Here is a 12,800-nt window from a genome sequence, read left to right as displayed (position 1 = left end):
GAGCGTCTACTTCCGGAGCGCCCCTCCCCTTCCTCTGTCCGTAGGCTTCCATTTGGTACACTCCAAAATGGCGGCCCCCATAGTGCGGCGCGGACCGCTGCTGGCTCGGAAAATCGCAATTTCTCACCTCTCTCCAGCAGGTTGGTGACTGCTCCTTGCTGGGGCTATTTCGCCAGGCCCTTCATTATATTGTTCCTTGAGTGAAGGGAGCGGTCGGCTTTCAAGGAGAAAAAAATCTTCTGGGATATGGGTCTTGGAGAAGCTTTTTGGGGTGTTTAGTAGCACAGAAAGGGAAGGGAAGATCTCTGACCCATCTTCTTCCCTAAAATGATAGTGTCTGCCTATCCAAAACCGAAGATTCTACGATAATTTTGTGTATGACTTGTCGGATTTGTGTGTTTAGGTAGTCCTCATGCTGACCCTGAAAAACCCAAATATGCCCCACTCTGGGGCTGTGACAATTCCCTCTTCTAAAGTTTCCTTGGAGAAGCATCAGGTAGACCTCCCCACCTCTTCATATGGTCTTCACTTAGTTGGAGAATTTTTTAGAGTTAGGCTCAGTTTACCTGATGACCTTGGACATCATTCGTGGTTGCCCTTTCGCTTCTGTATTTTTCCATGTGTAATAACTGTTGGTGCTTCTAAACTATTTTGATATCTCAGGTGAATCCCCGTCCAGTTTCTTTAATAGATCTGATGACGGGGCAGAGGGTGGGGTGCTAAAGGTATTTAGGAAAGCCAGGTTTTCAATAATATTAGTCACATAATATTGATAGATGCACCTGACGATATAATTAAAATGCAGTAGTCGTGTAATCCCAGCATTAAAATGCAATAGTCCTGTAATCCCAGCATAAGAGACTGTAAAAAGAGAATGGAGAGTTCAGGGCCAACCTGGGCTATATAGTGAGTTCAAGGTTGGCCTAGAGACAAAGGGAGACTGTCTCAAAAAACAAAACAACCATCATCACTCTGTGTGTTTCCAAAGCCTCTTGTCTCTTTTCAGCTCACCTTGCTTACTTACCCCCTCCCCAAAGTAACACACACTTTTGTTCACATGACTTCAGGAATAGCTGTTAAATATCAATGTATAACCTCATAAATGACTATGTGAAATTGACCTACATATTAAAAACGTTCAATGTCACACATTCAGCAAGTTGGTATACATAGTTTGGCAACTCCATAAGAATTAGTTGTTATAGCTATTATTTACATACTTAATTTTAGTTACTAGTAAATGCTCCTCAGTCTAAATAAAACCTTGGATAACAAATCAGGAAGAGAACCATGAAAAATGATTTTAAGTTTCAGACATCTACTAAGTTTCGCAAAAATTACAAAGCTCAGCGGCATAAGCACTTGCCTTGCAAGCAGGCAGTCGTGAGTTTGATCCCTGGTACCGATAAAAAGGAAAAAGACCAAAAAAAAAAAAATTATAATCCATTTGAAATGCTGACACTATAAATTTTTTAAAAGAATGTCTTGGTTTCCCTTTTGAAACAGTGTTAGGAAACTCTTACTATCATATCATTGTAAAGGTTCTTGAACTTAAATTTTGACATCTTACTCTAATAGAGGTTTGAACTGAATTTATAGATTATAAATCCACATAAATATATTTGTTTTAGTTGAAAGATACAAAGTAACAATAACATTTCAATTCTGTGTTTAATCACCCTCATGCCATCTAGTTATATATCGCTTCTCTCAAATGTCCTCTGGGTAATTATCTGCTATTCATTTTGTTTCTGTCTTTAAAGAAAGCTAGAAGTATTAAGATATAACATGGCATACAGTTCACCCATTAACAGTATTTGGTTCTGTGGTTTTTGATGTTTATACAGAGTTGTACAGTCATTTCGACAATCAGTTTTAGGACATTTTTATCACTCCTAAGAGAAATCTCATATCCATTATCAGTCATTCTCTAATTCCACCAATCTTTCCCAGTCTCTGTTCCTAGTTGTAGGTAACCAGTAGTCCTCTTACTGTTTCTGTAGATTTGTCTCTTCTGGTATTTCATATAAATGGAGTTATAATATGTGGTCTGTTGACACTGGCATCTTTCACCCAGCGTAATGTTTTGAGATTCCTTTTTTTTAATTGCCAAATACTATTCCATTGTAAGGTTATACCACATTTTGGTGTCTATTCATCAGCTGGTGATATTTGGTTTGCTTCCACCTTTTGTCTGTTATGAATACTGTTCCCATGAACGTCTGTATATGATTTTTGTGCAGATGCACAATTCCTTTTTTCTTGGGTATATGTGCCCAGGAGTGGAATTGCTAGGTCATATGGTAACATCGTGTTTCTCAACATTTTGAGAAACCACCAAACTATTTTCCAAAGCGGCTGCACCACTTCACATTGTCACCAGCACTACATGAGGTTGTAATTTCTTTGCATCTTCACCAATAGCTGTTATCTGCTTTTGGATCTTAGTCATGGTAGTAGGTGTGAAGTGGGATCTCCAGATGGATTTGGTTTTGCATTTCCAGTAGGCAAATGACATAAGCCTCTTTCCATGTGTCTGCTAATCATTTGTGTACACACACACACACACACACACACACATATACATATTCAGCCTTCCATAGTCACACTTGTTGAGTCCATGAATTCAGCCAACCACAAATCAAAAATATCTTGTAAAAATTGCATCTGTACTGAACTTGTAGTTCAGTCTTTTTTCCTTATCGTTGTTTCCTAAAGAATACAGTAAAGCATCTGTTTACATAGCCTTGACATTGCATTAAGTGTTATAATAACATAAGGATGATTTAAAGCATTTGAGAGGACCCAGGAGTGGTGGCGACCACCTGTAACCCCAGTAGTCAAGACGGTGAGACAGAAGAATTGCTGAGAGTTTGAGGCCAGTCTGGGCTACATAGTGAGTCCAAGGCTAGCCTGAATTAGAGTAAGACCCTGTTTCCAAAACCCTAAAAAACCAAACCAAACCAAAAAATGTGTTAAACTATGTGAGAGGATTGCCTGGTTTGCATGCAAATTCCATACCATTTTATGTAGAGAATCTGAGCACCTGAGAACGTTTGTACCCACACAGGATCCTGGCACCAGTTCCCCAAAGACATTGAAAGATGATTATATGATAAAAGATGATTATACATATTTTTACCAGAATTTTTTTCTTTTGCTCATCTTTCAATTAGTTTGTCTCTGAGTTGTAAGAGCTATTATGTGTACCATACAAACTTATTATCAGAGAAATGAGTTATAAACATTTTTCCCCTTCTGCGGGTTGCTCTGTCATTTTGCTGAGTGTCCTGTGAAGCATAAAAGTTTTAGTTTTGATGAAACTGCCATTCATTCTTTCTCATTCTTTAAGCCCATATTTACTGAGCACTGCGGATGCCCAACATGGTGCTGAGGTGCTGGGAATTCAGCTGGGCAGTCTGGTGCGTTCCTTCACATTTGGCTTTTAATTTGTCTGTCTTAACTGGTAAATGCTTACTTTACTGGGGTGCTCGGTCACTAAGATACTACTCTTCATTTTATATGAAATAGGGATAAAAATGCTGATCCAAGACAGACGGAAATATTTCTAGGCCTAAAAATCATAATGCATTCAGTTAGTAAGTTAAGCAACAACTAGCTCTGCATGTGTTTTGAGTTTTAAGAAGTTTATTTATAATTTACTGATGATAAGTGGCTCCTAGCTGTAAAGTTACAGGAACAAAATTAGGAGGATTATTACCTATAAAATTCTTGTGACATTTTTCAGTTTTTTAATGTCTTTTACTTGTTAGAGGCAAATGCATTTTGTTGTGAACTGAATTGTAATCTAAGCAGAGTTCACTACAATATCATATTAGAATTTTTAAAAATGTAATCTAGTGTTTGAAAATATGACAAAGACATTATTTAGTAAGGCAGATATATAAAAACTGTGGTGAAACCATACCTATTAAGATAATTGTCTTTTTCCCCAGGTAAAAGATGCCTGCTTTCTGCAGCCTATGTGGACAGCCACAAATGGGAAGCAAGAGAAAAAGAAGAATGTCACCTTGGTAGGTGCCTACCTGTTGGGCTATTCTGTGTACTGTTTGCAGTCTGCATGTGTCACCTGTCATATACTCATATATGTGTAGAATGATGCTTTCTTTCATGATGAATCAATTTAGGTAAGCACATTTTAAATCTTAAAAAGAATTAAAATTTTACACACAGCCAAATCATTTTTACTATTTTTTATAATTTTAATATTTTATTCTTGAAAATATTTTTTTTTTTACTTGCTTTATTTTGTTGTGTGTATGGTGTTTGTTTGCTTGAGACAGGATCTCACTGTGTAACCCAGACTGGCCTGCAATTCCTCCATCATACCCAACCTTTGTCCCTTTTAATGTACAGTTTTGGTGCAACCTATCTTTTACATAATATTGTACTTTCATTTTTTAATTTTTAATCTCTTTTTAAAGATCCTCTTGTAGTCTTCAGGCCCCTTTTGACCTTTTTTGCATCATTAATGGCTGTAGATTTGAAAGCAAAGTTGGAATAGGAATTTAGGTGGTGAACATCTCCTCAGGCAGTAAAGTGCAGTTGTATTTCCTTTTCCCTCTTTCCCTGTATTTTGTACACAGTTGGCAACCTTTCTTTTATAAGATAACAAAGCCATCGATGTCACTACTCTTTAAATGTGTTCATACTTCAGATGGGACATCGGCAAAGGGAATAATAGGCTGGTGGTTAAGTTTTAAACGAATTCCAACACTGATCTGATATTTTCCCCCAGACTTCTTCCAATGTGGTTTTGATTTTTGTCCCCGTGGTTTATGGTCTTCCTGTAAATATGAGGGATGTAGTTCCCTTATGGGGGTTTTTAGAAGCATCGGTTTCCCCTGGTTTTGAGCTCTGGATTAGGCACGGGTAGGCACAAGACAAAGCAAGCTGTGCAGCATCTGAGGCTGAGAGATCATAGCTTCTCTGTAAGGAACTTGCAGTGTGATTCTCACTACAGAGACTTGGCATAGTCTTTTTTTATAACAAATACTATATAATACTCATTTTTATATTAAATTCAGAGATACGCTAGGCTTGTTGGCACATGTTTATAATCCTAGTACTCGGGAGGCTGAGGGTAAGATTGCAGTGAGTTTAAACCAGCCTGGGCTACATAGTAAGTTCAAGGCCAGGCTGAAATACACAGTGAGGCGCGCTCTCTCTCTCAAAAAAAAAAAAAAAATCAGTTCAAAGGTAATGTAATCTACATATATTCAAAAACCTATAGTTGCCATAATATAAAAAGGAAGTAACTTACAGCAAATAATATATATTTCACAATATAAATAAAGTGCTTTGGCAAAACTAATGTAAAAAACATTGAAGTAGCTAAAGCTTGTGCTTAAATGCAGTCACTGCAAAGGAAAGTCAAGAGATATGAATGGGTACAGCTGTGGTGAGCTGGAAACTCAGGTAGCAGAAGCGCCGTTATCAGAGTGAGGCCGTTTTGTTGATGGAATGAACAGCCCAGGTACATCTTGGTCCTTGGGGACCCTGGGTCGGCCCTGGTCCGCTTATCGGGTCGGGTGGTACTTGATGCTGTGGGGGAAGGACCCCTCGCCTGCAACTTCTAGGAGAGATACGTGAGGCCAAGAGAGTGGAACTCAGACCACTTGGAAGAAATTGAGGCTTTTGGAGACTGCTTTTCCCACTGTGTAATAGAACACCTTAGTACAACACACTTCCCTTCCCTGTGATGGAACGCCTTGCTTTCCAGTCGCACACACCAAGTGCTGGTGAGGCTCCAGAGACTGCATCCATCAACATCGAGCAGTAGATGGCGCTGTGGTTCCTTCCGGAAACGCAGGCGAGGGCCTGTTGTGGTGCACGCATGCAGGGCCGTGCTTATTATGTGTGTGGAGCCCCAGGATTGGGCGCGGGAGCTGGAGGACTGTGAGGTGTTCGGGGCGGACCCTCGGATTGGAGGAGGGAGGAGGGCCGATATGAGGCTTTCGGTGCCGCTGTCTCCATTGGACAGGCCGGACGTGGGGGCGTGCCCTTCATATGCCAGGACCGCACCTCTGTCAGCCTTCCTAAGCAAGCTGTTGGCTATGGCTGTGACCTGAGGCCCAGGGAGGCGACCCTTTGCGGGTAGGGGGCAGACAAACGTTTCTTTTCTTTTCCTTTCCTTTTTTATTGCAGTTTACAGTGCATAGTGGAATGTGCTCACCTTGTGATAGGTCAATGAATTGCCAGGGGAGCTGACTGATGCCGCAGAGGTTGTCAGCACTGCAGCTTCTATTGAAAAGTAGCCATTGAGTGACCTCTAGCGCCACAGATTATTTTTTAAAAATACTTTCACTGGGAGAATTGCAAAACGTACACACAAGGAAGGAAAGGGCCTAAGGAGTCCCCTGTGCCGGTCCCCGCCCAGGACCAGCACAGTTTCTCACCATCCGCGCTCTCTGATGCCACAACCCTTTCACTCATAACGATCTTGTTCCAGCTTTCTAAAAGATGAGGTCACTTTACACACCCATGAGCGCACCCCAAATGAGTTGTTCAAGTATGAAGGGTTTCAAATTTACTTGAGATTGTCATATATACATGTTTTTTCAATGTGTAACAACCGGGTCAGCTATGGCAGTCGTGTGCAATTTGCTTAATGTGTGACCCTTCTCGCACCACCTCTTTTTAAATGTTTATATAGAAACTGTAAACCTGGTGTCCTGTCATCCAGCTTCAGCCTTTGTCAGTTCCCTGATTATTTCCATATTCCCTACTCTTTTTAACAGATAGTTGCTAAATCATTTTATATGTATTTTGATATGTACCTCAATTTTTAAAATAACTACACCATTCACATACCTAAAAGTAGTTTAATATTAAAATAATTCTTAATTACATTTATCGAAATGAGGCCCAGAGATCATATATTACCACATGCTGAGGTACCTCTTTCTGTCCTCCTAAAACAGGTCTTTTTAGGTTTGCTGATTTTGCCCTATGGGGGTGTTTAACCAGTTCCTCACTTTCCATATGTTCTGCATAAACGGTAGTTGACAGAAAGGCTTTGATCAGATTTAGGCCTCCCTTCCTCGTCTTTCCTTCCTTCCTTTCTGAGACAGGGTTTCCTTTGCAGCCCAGGAGGGCCTCCAACTCCTACCTCAGCCTCCTAGGTGCTAGAATTACAGGCATGCACTAACATTCCTGGCTAGATGTCAGAAAGCAATGCAGCATTTGGCTGTCTCTCTGCATGTTAAAGATCATTCGTGATCATTATTTGGCTCTATTATTTCATTAGGAACTAAAGGCTATTGCTGTTTTAATTCTTTCTTCCTCATTCATTACCTAGAAAAAAATTCATAAGGAATTTTACCTTTGTCAGCATTGCAGTTATCTTCTAGTACTATTTATATAGATGAGGAAATTTGCACAGTATCTTCCAAAGCTGATCAGTAGGATTTTTTTTAATGTTATGAATTCTTAATATTTAAACAGTGCAGCTTGGTGTGGTGGTGCATGCCTGTAATCCTAGATATTCAGGAGGTTGAGGCAAGAGAATTGCAAATTCAAGGCCAGCCTAAGGAATTTAGGAGATTCAAAATAGACAGTTGAGACATTTTAATACATTACAGTTGGTATTTTTATTGATAGGGCCTTAGTTCCCATCTGTGCTCTGGAGAGCTTTAGGAGTTGTTGGGCTTTCCTTCTTTGGTGGATTGGTTTCAGGTTTTGGTGATTTCTGTATTGGCTTTCCTTTGGCTAAAATAAAAACACTGAATTAAAGCTGTGTCTTTCAAATTCCTCCACTAACTCACAGATCAGCTGGAAGGTACCAGGTGAACTTTAATATTAACCAGTTAGCAGCAAGTCTATTATAGGATAGAGCCCCCACGGAGCAGGTGCATTCCACGTAGGCCTTGGTGAGGGGACAGGCCTGGTGGGGAAGCTTGCAGCTGCTTGAGAGGAAGTTTGCTCAGGTCACCTGCTTGGGGGCAAGGACCCAAGTGCCTTGTGCCAAACTGATTTACTGAGTTAAATATTGTATTTCTAATTTTTCAGTTTATAAGTAATCACAAAGTAAGGAACACATTTTGGTTTCAGTTTCTGTTATGCTTTATTTCTGTGTCTTTGTTTTGTTAAGAATTTCTTCCTTCAGTCCAAAGAGGACTATACCTTGGATATGTTTGAATTCAGGTCTGTCTCTTATAGATGTTTCTCCCATTTTAGCAGAGATTCAGTTTTGCTGTGTCATTTCATCTGTAGAGACGCATGGCTTACAGTAATTTTCAAATACTGATTTTGAGCCCTGATGGAGATTTTCTGAAGTCTGCTTTCCTTTTTTTTTAATGGAACTTTTATCAGTTTCATATTTGCATCTCTGTCATTATTCAGTTACTAGCTTACATGTTTACCATTTTCTAACAGTTTTAGAGGTGAGTCTGATTTGTGCATATTATCCTCACTGGTGTTTATGTGTACGTAGTGCTTTCTTGTATGTCTTTTATTTGATCTATTTAAAGTTTCTGTTGGAAAAACAAAATCTATCTCCAAAAGTCTATATTCAAACGGGCTCCTATCCAAAGAAGTCTCCCATACTTCTTTCTGCTAACGCTATGCATGGTATATGTGGTCTGTCCTTGTTTTTCTTTCAAAAGGTAAGAAGTAAAAACACAGGTTCAGCCTATTTTCCAAATCCCTTCTTCTAGAAAGGACAACAATAATTAACATCTACTTCTTTATTCCATAAGTTATATAAGATGTACATAAGATCTCAGAAAAAACCTTGTGTTTCCTACCTGGGTAACAGTAACATAGAAACAGTTTTGTAAAAATCATGAAAAATTAAAACTATTTCTCAATAAAGCTACCAGCCTCCAATGGAGGATCCGTCTTCAGTTACCGCACTCTTTGACCTTGAGGCCATCTCTTTTATAAGAACCTTCTCTTCTGGCACATCTCCACTGTAGCTTTCATGGTCATTAAGGAGATTGCCATTTTCTTTGTGAGAATTTTATATACTACGGAAGCTTGATGCTTTTAACCAACCTGATAATTGTTTTCTAACTAGAAAGTTCAGTCTATTTCCATTGTCATTCCATTACTGATGCTTTGATTTATTTCCATGATATTTTATAGTCTTTCTCTGTTTGTTTTTTTCTTCATTTTTTAGATTGCAGTTAGATTCAGGATTTTTTTTTAACTTTTTTCCCCTTCTTGTCTGGATTTTCTATCTCTTTTAAGATTATTGCCCTTCTTCTGATAATTTAACTTACGTTCCAGTGTTTACCACACTCTGCTCTCCTTTGGAACATTTTCCTGGTGCACACATGTGTACATATACACTCATGCACATCTGACCAAACCAGTTATACTGTGTCCACCTCATGTAGCCAATTTTATTTACTCAGCATTCCACATCTCAGGTCTTCCTTAAAAGATCGTTTTATTGCTTCCCAGAACACATCCTCTAAAAACACAGCTTCTAAAAAAATTCCCTTTTGTATTTGTTGCAAGTAAGTTCTGAGTTTTTGTCAAAAGTCTTCATTTTGCTATTTTTCGTAAAATATAGCTTTGCTAGATGTTATGTTACAAGGTTAATTCTTTTTGCTTCCAACATTTTGCCCATCTTATTCTATTTTCTGTCTTTATTCCTATTGAGAAAACATTTATTGATGCAATTATCTCTTTTGCTTTCTAAGTAATTTTCTGACCATTTTTGAGACCCCTTCATTTTGTTTTTTAAGTTTCACAATAACATATCATGGTGGGTTCATTTTACTTACTGACTTGAGATGAATCTGAAAACCTATATTTTTCTTCAGTTACAGAAGATTTCAGCCATTATCTCATCATTACCTCTCCCATATTACCTCTCCCACCCTCCCTCCTTACTCCTGCTGTCATTTTAATTAAATGCGTGGTGGGCCTTCTTACTGTAGCTTCAGTAGCTTTTGAGTCCTTTCACAATCGCATCTTGACCCTTTCTGCATTCCCCATCATTTCTTTGGGATCTGCTCTTCCCTCCACTGGTCCTCACCTCACGAGGCTCTAAGCTGCTCTTTAAATCATTCATTTCTTTCTTAGAGCTTTGTTGAGGTTTTGTTTTCCTAAAGTAAATTAAACATACAATATACAATTTAAAGTATCTTAATGCATATAGATACATACGACCATGGAATCACTACCACAGTCAGGAGACCAGAGGATCCATTACCCTCCAGAAGACCTTTCCTCCTCCTTGGTGACATTTCCCTCCTTGCTTCTACTGCTTCTACACCCCATATCCTCAGGCGGTTACTGTACAGTTTTGTCACTATTCAGTAGTTGCTATTTTTAGAATGTTGCACTTTTTGTTGGTGTGGTTGGTTGTTGTTGTTGTTGAGACAAGGTCTCACTAGAAAGTCAGGCAGGCCTGTAACTTGTTTGATCTTGCTGCCTCCTGGCTCTACCTGAGGAGCTCTGACATTTGACAAAAGCCTTGATTTTATCCTCTGTCACCTGCAAGTCATTAAAACCTAAGCTCTGTGTCACTGGGGACCTGAGGAGCCTTCAGGGACTGAACCATTATTACTCCCTTAACTTCCCTGGCCTCTTGAGAATTACACTTCCCACGTTGCAAGTTCAGTCACATATTTGAATCATTAAAAAAATTCAGGTGTTTCACTCTTATAGTGAAAGGATTTTTTTTTTTTTTAATGTGGTTCATCTTATTCCAGAAGTGGAGTTTCTGTCAGCTGTCTTTGAGCTTAGGAGCATCATCCAAAACCTGTCGTGTTCCTCGCTCAGTGGTAAACATAAGGATGAGTTGTGGTTGCCGGGCTGCAGTGCCAGCCTCCTGGAACTTACCCCAGCCCTCAAGTCAGAACCTCCTCCCTCAGCCTCGGGAGCTTAGGAGTCCCATGTTTTAAAACATCTTAGTCATTCAGATCCTCCCCCAGGTTTATTTGCCACTGTACTCCAATGGTGCAAGTCCTCAATAAACAGTAGTATTGTTTTTGCAGCATTAAAAGTTTTGTTGAAGGAAGCATTTCAGTTGCAGGCCCATTATCCATGTAGTCCTGGCTGCCCCCAATCTGCTGCAGAAACACTATTGTGTTCCCAAGAAGCTGAGGAACCAGCGAACGCCCTTTTTGGCACATCCCTTTGAGTAGAACCTGGGCACCTGCTGGCCCTTTACTGAAACCTCAAGTGTGGCTTTGACTGTGGAGCCCACAGTCCAGAAGCCTGTGGTGCTGGCTCTCTGCAGGCTGCAGCTGTCCCAATGCCCCTGGCCCTCCCCACTCCAGGCAGTTTTCTGCCTCATCCATCAGGACAGAGCTGTGATTAGTCACATGGTGTGTTTAGCAACAAACCTTCCTCTGACTTGCGGTATGCAAATGATACTCATCAGATGCAGGCTGTGCAGCTGTTGCCTGTTTCAAGCCTGGCCAAGTTCACTTGACTGACGGGAACTCCACATAGGGCTTCAGATGAGGCTTTGGTGACCACTCTTTAGAAGTGACTGGCAAAGCCATCTCGATCCAGGACTTGGTTAGACTTTATGTATTGTGTGGAACCCACAAGGAAATGGGACCTGGGACTATTTTAATGTGGTCCTGATCCTACTTATTTAGAAGTATCTATTTTCAGTTAAAGAAAAGCAATTCCTTACACTCCTTGTCATCGTAAGACCCTCTACTAGGAAGAGATTAAATTCTTGACATCCTGAGGGAGTTATTTGACATCTGTCCCACCAGGAAACAAATTAAGTAATATTAATTTCCTTCAGTAAAGTGTTTTTGAAGATTCATTTTTTATATTCCTTAAATAACTGTGTTAATTCCTTTAAGACAGTCATAAGGGGGGCTGGGGATTTAGCTCAGCGGCATAAGTGCCTGCCTTGCAAGCAAGCAGTCGTGAGTTCGATCCCTGGTACTGATAAAAAGGAAAAAGACCAAAAAAAAAAAAAAAAAAAAAAATACAGTCATAAGGAAAGCTATTTATTTATTTATTTAGGGTTTTTTGAGACAGGAGCGCACTGTATACTTCAAGCTGATCTTGAACTCACTAGGTAGCCCAGACTGGCCTTGAATTTTCAGCAGTCCCCCAGAGAGCTGGGATTATAGGCACACACTACCATGCCCAACTGGAAAGCTATTTATTTTTGCATCTTATCAGGTACAGGTTTTACGGATTTTACAAAGTTATTTTCCCCCAATCACTATTCATTTTGATCATTACTCCTGGGAAAGGAGAGGAGAAACCTTAAATGCACAGCAAGAGATCATCAAATACGTATTGGTGAACTCCAAGTGTCTCCTTATTGCTTGACACTAACGTCACCTACCAGGGAGTAAAAAAAGCTTCGGAAATCCCATCACTTCTTTCTCTATCCTCTTCTTATTCCTTTTATTGATTTCTTTAGATATTTACGCAGTGTCTTCCATAGAATAGTTTCAAAGAATGAGAATAATTCAGTAAATTTAGTTCAGGCCTTCATGGATTTTGCAGTTAGTTTAGTGTAAGAGGCAGAAAAACAAACAAGACCCCAGACCAGTTTTTGTAGGCATTTTTAGTTGCTAAAATATTTGTGATTTTATTCTAATTGTAATAGGACTATAGTTGGTTCAGAAAAGAAAATGACATTATCTGATTTGTCTTTTAAAAACTTTAGCCTGCTGGATGGATTAGACGATAATGATGAAGGTTTACTAACATAGTATCAAGAAGAGAGATACTGGTGGCTTAGCAGTGCTGATGAATATGAATATCTGTCTTCAAATCTGGAGCCTGTAGGAGTTGATGACAAATTGGTTATAGGGTGTAAAAAAGAATGGGATTAAGAATGA

At 39.5% G+C, this 12,800-nt stretch overlaps 1 protein-coding gene across 3 annotated transcripts in view; it reads left to right on the top strand.

Moving 5' to 3' along the window:
• Positions 1-4: 4 nt before the first annotated feature.
• Positions 5-12,800, top strand: part of Mrps27 (mitochondrial ribosomal protein S27) — an 80,261-nt gene continuing 67,465 nt past the window's right edge. Inside the window, exons 1-3 of one of the 3 annotated variants that reach the window (XM_063258331.1) lie at positions 66-140; positions 3,353-3,422; positions 3,957-4,034. Coding sequence is in view for 1 of the 3 variants with exons in the window: in XM_003461606.5 (XP_003461654.1) it covers positions 68-140; positions 3,957-4,034 (151 nt within the window). In the remaining 2 variants the exon portion in view is untranslated. Of the gene's footprint in view, positions 141-3,352; positions 3,423-3,956; positions 4,035-5,969; positions 6,118-12,800 lie in introns of those variants that run through there. The other 2 variants (XM_003461606.5, XM_004999748.4) reach the window with 2 other exon arrangements.

Source organism: Cavia porcellus, unplaced genomic scaffold (assembly GCF_034190915.1).
Source record: "Cavia porcellus strain 051 isolate PalLab524CR breed Dunkin Hartley unplaced genomic scaffold, mCavPor4.1 scaffold_11, whole genome shotgun sequence".
Lineage (NCBI taxonomy): Eukaryota > Metazoa > Chordata > Mammalia > Rodentia > Caviidae > Cavia > Cavia porcellus.
Note: the sequence above shows the minus strand (reverse complement) of the source record. Positions and strands in the feature narration are given on the sequence as shown.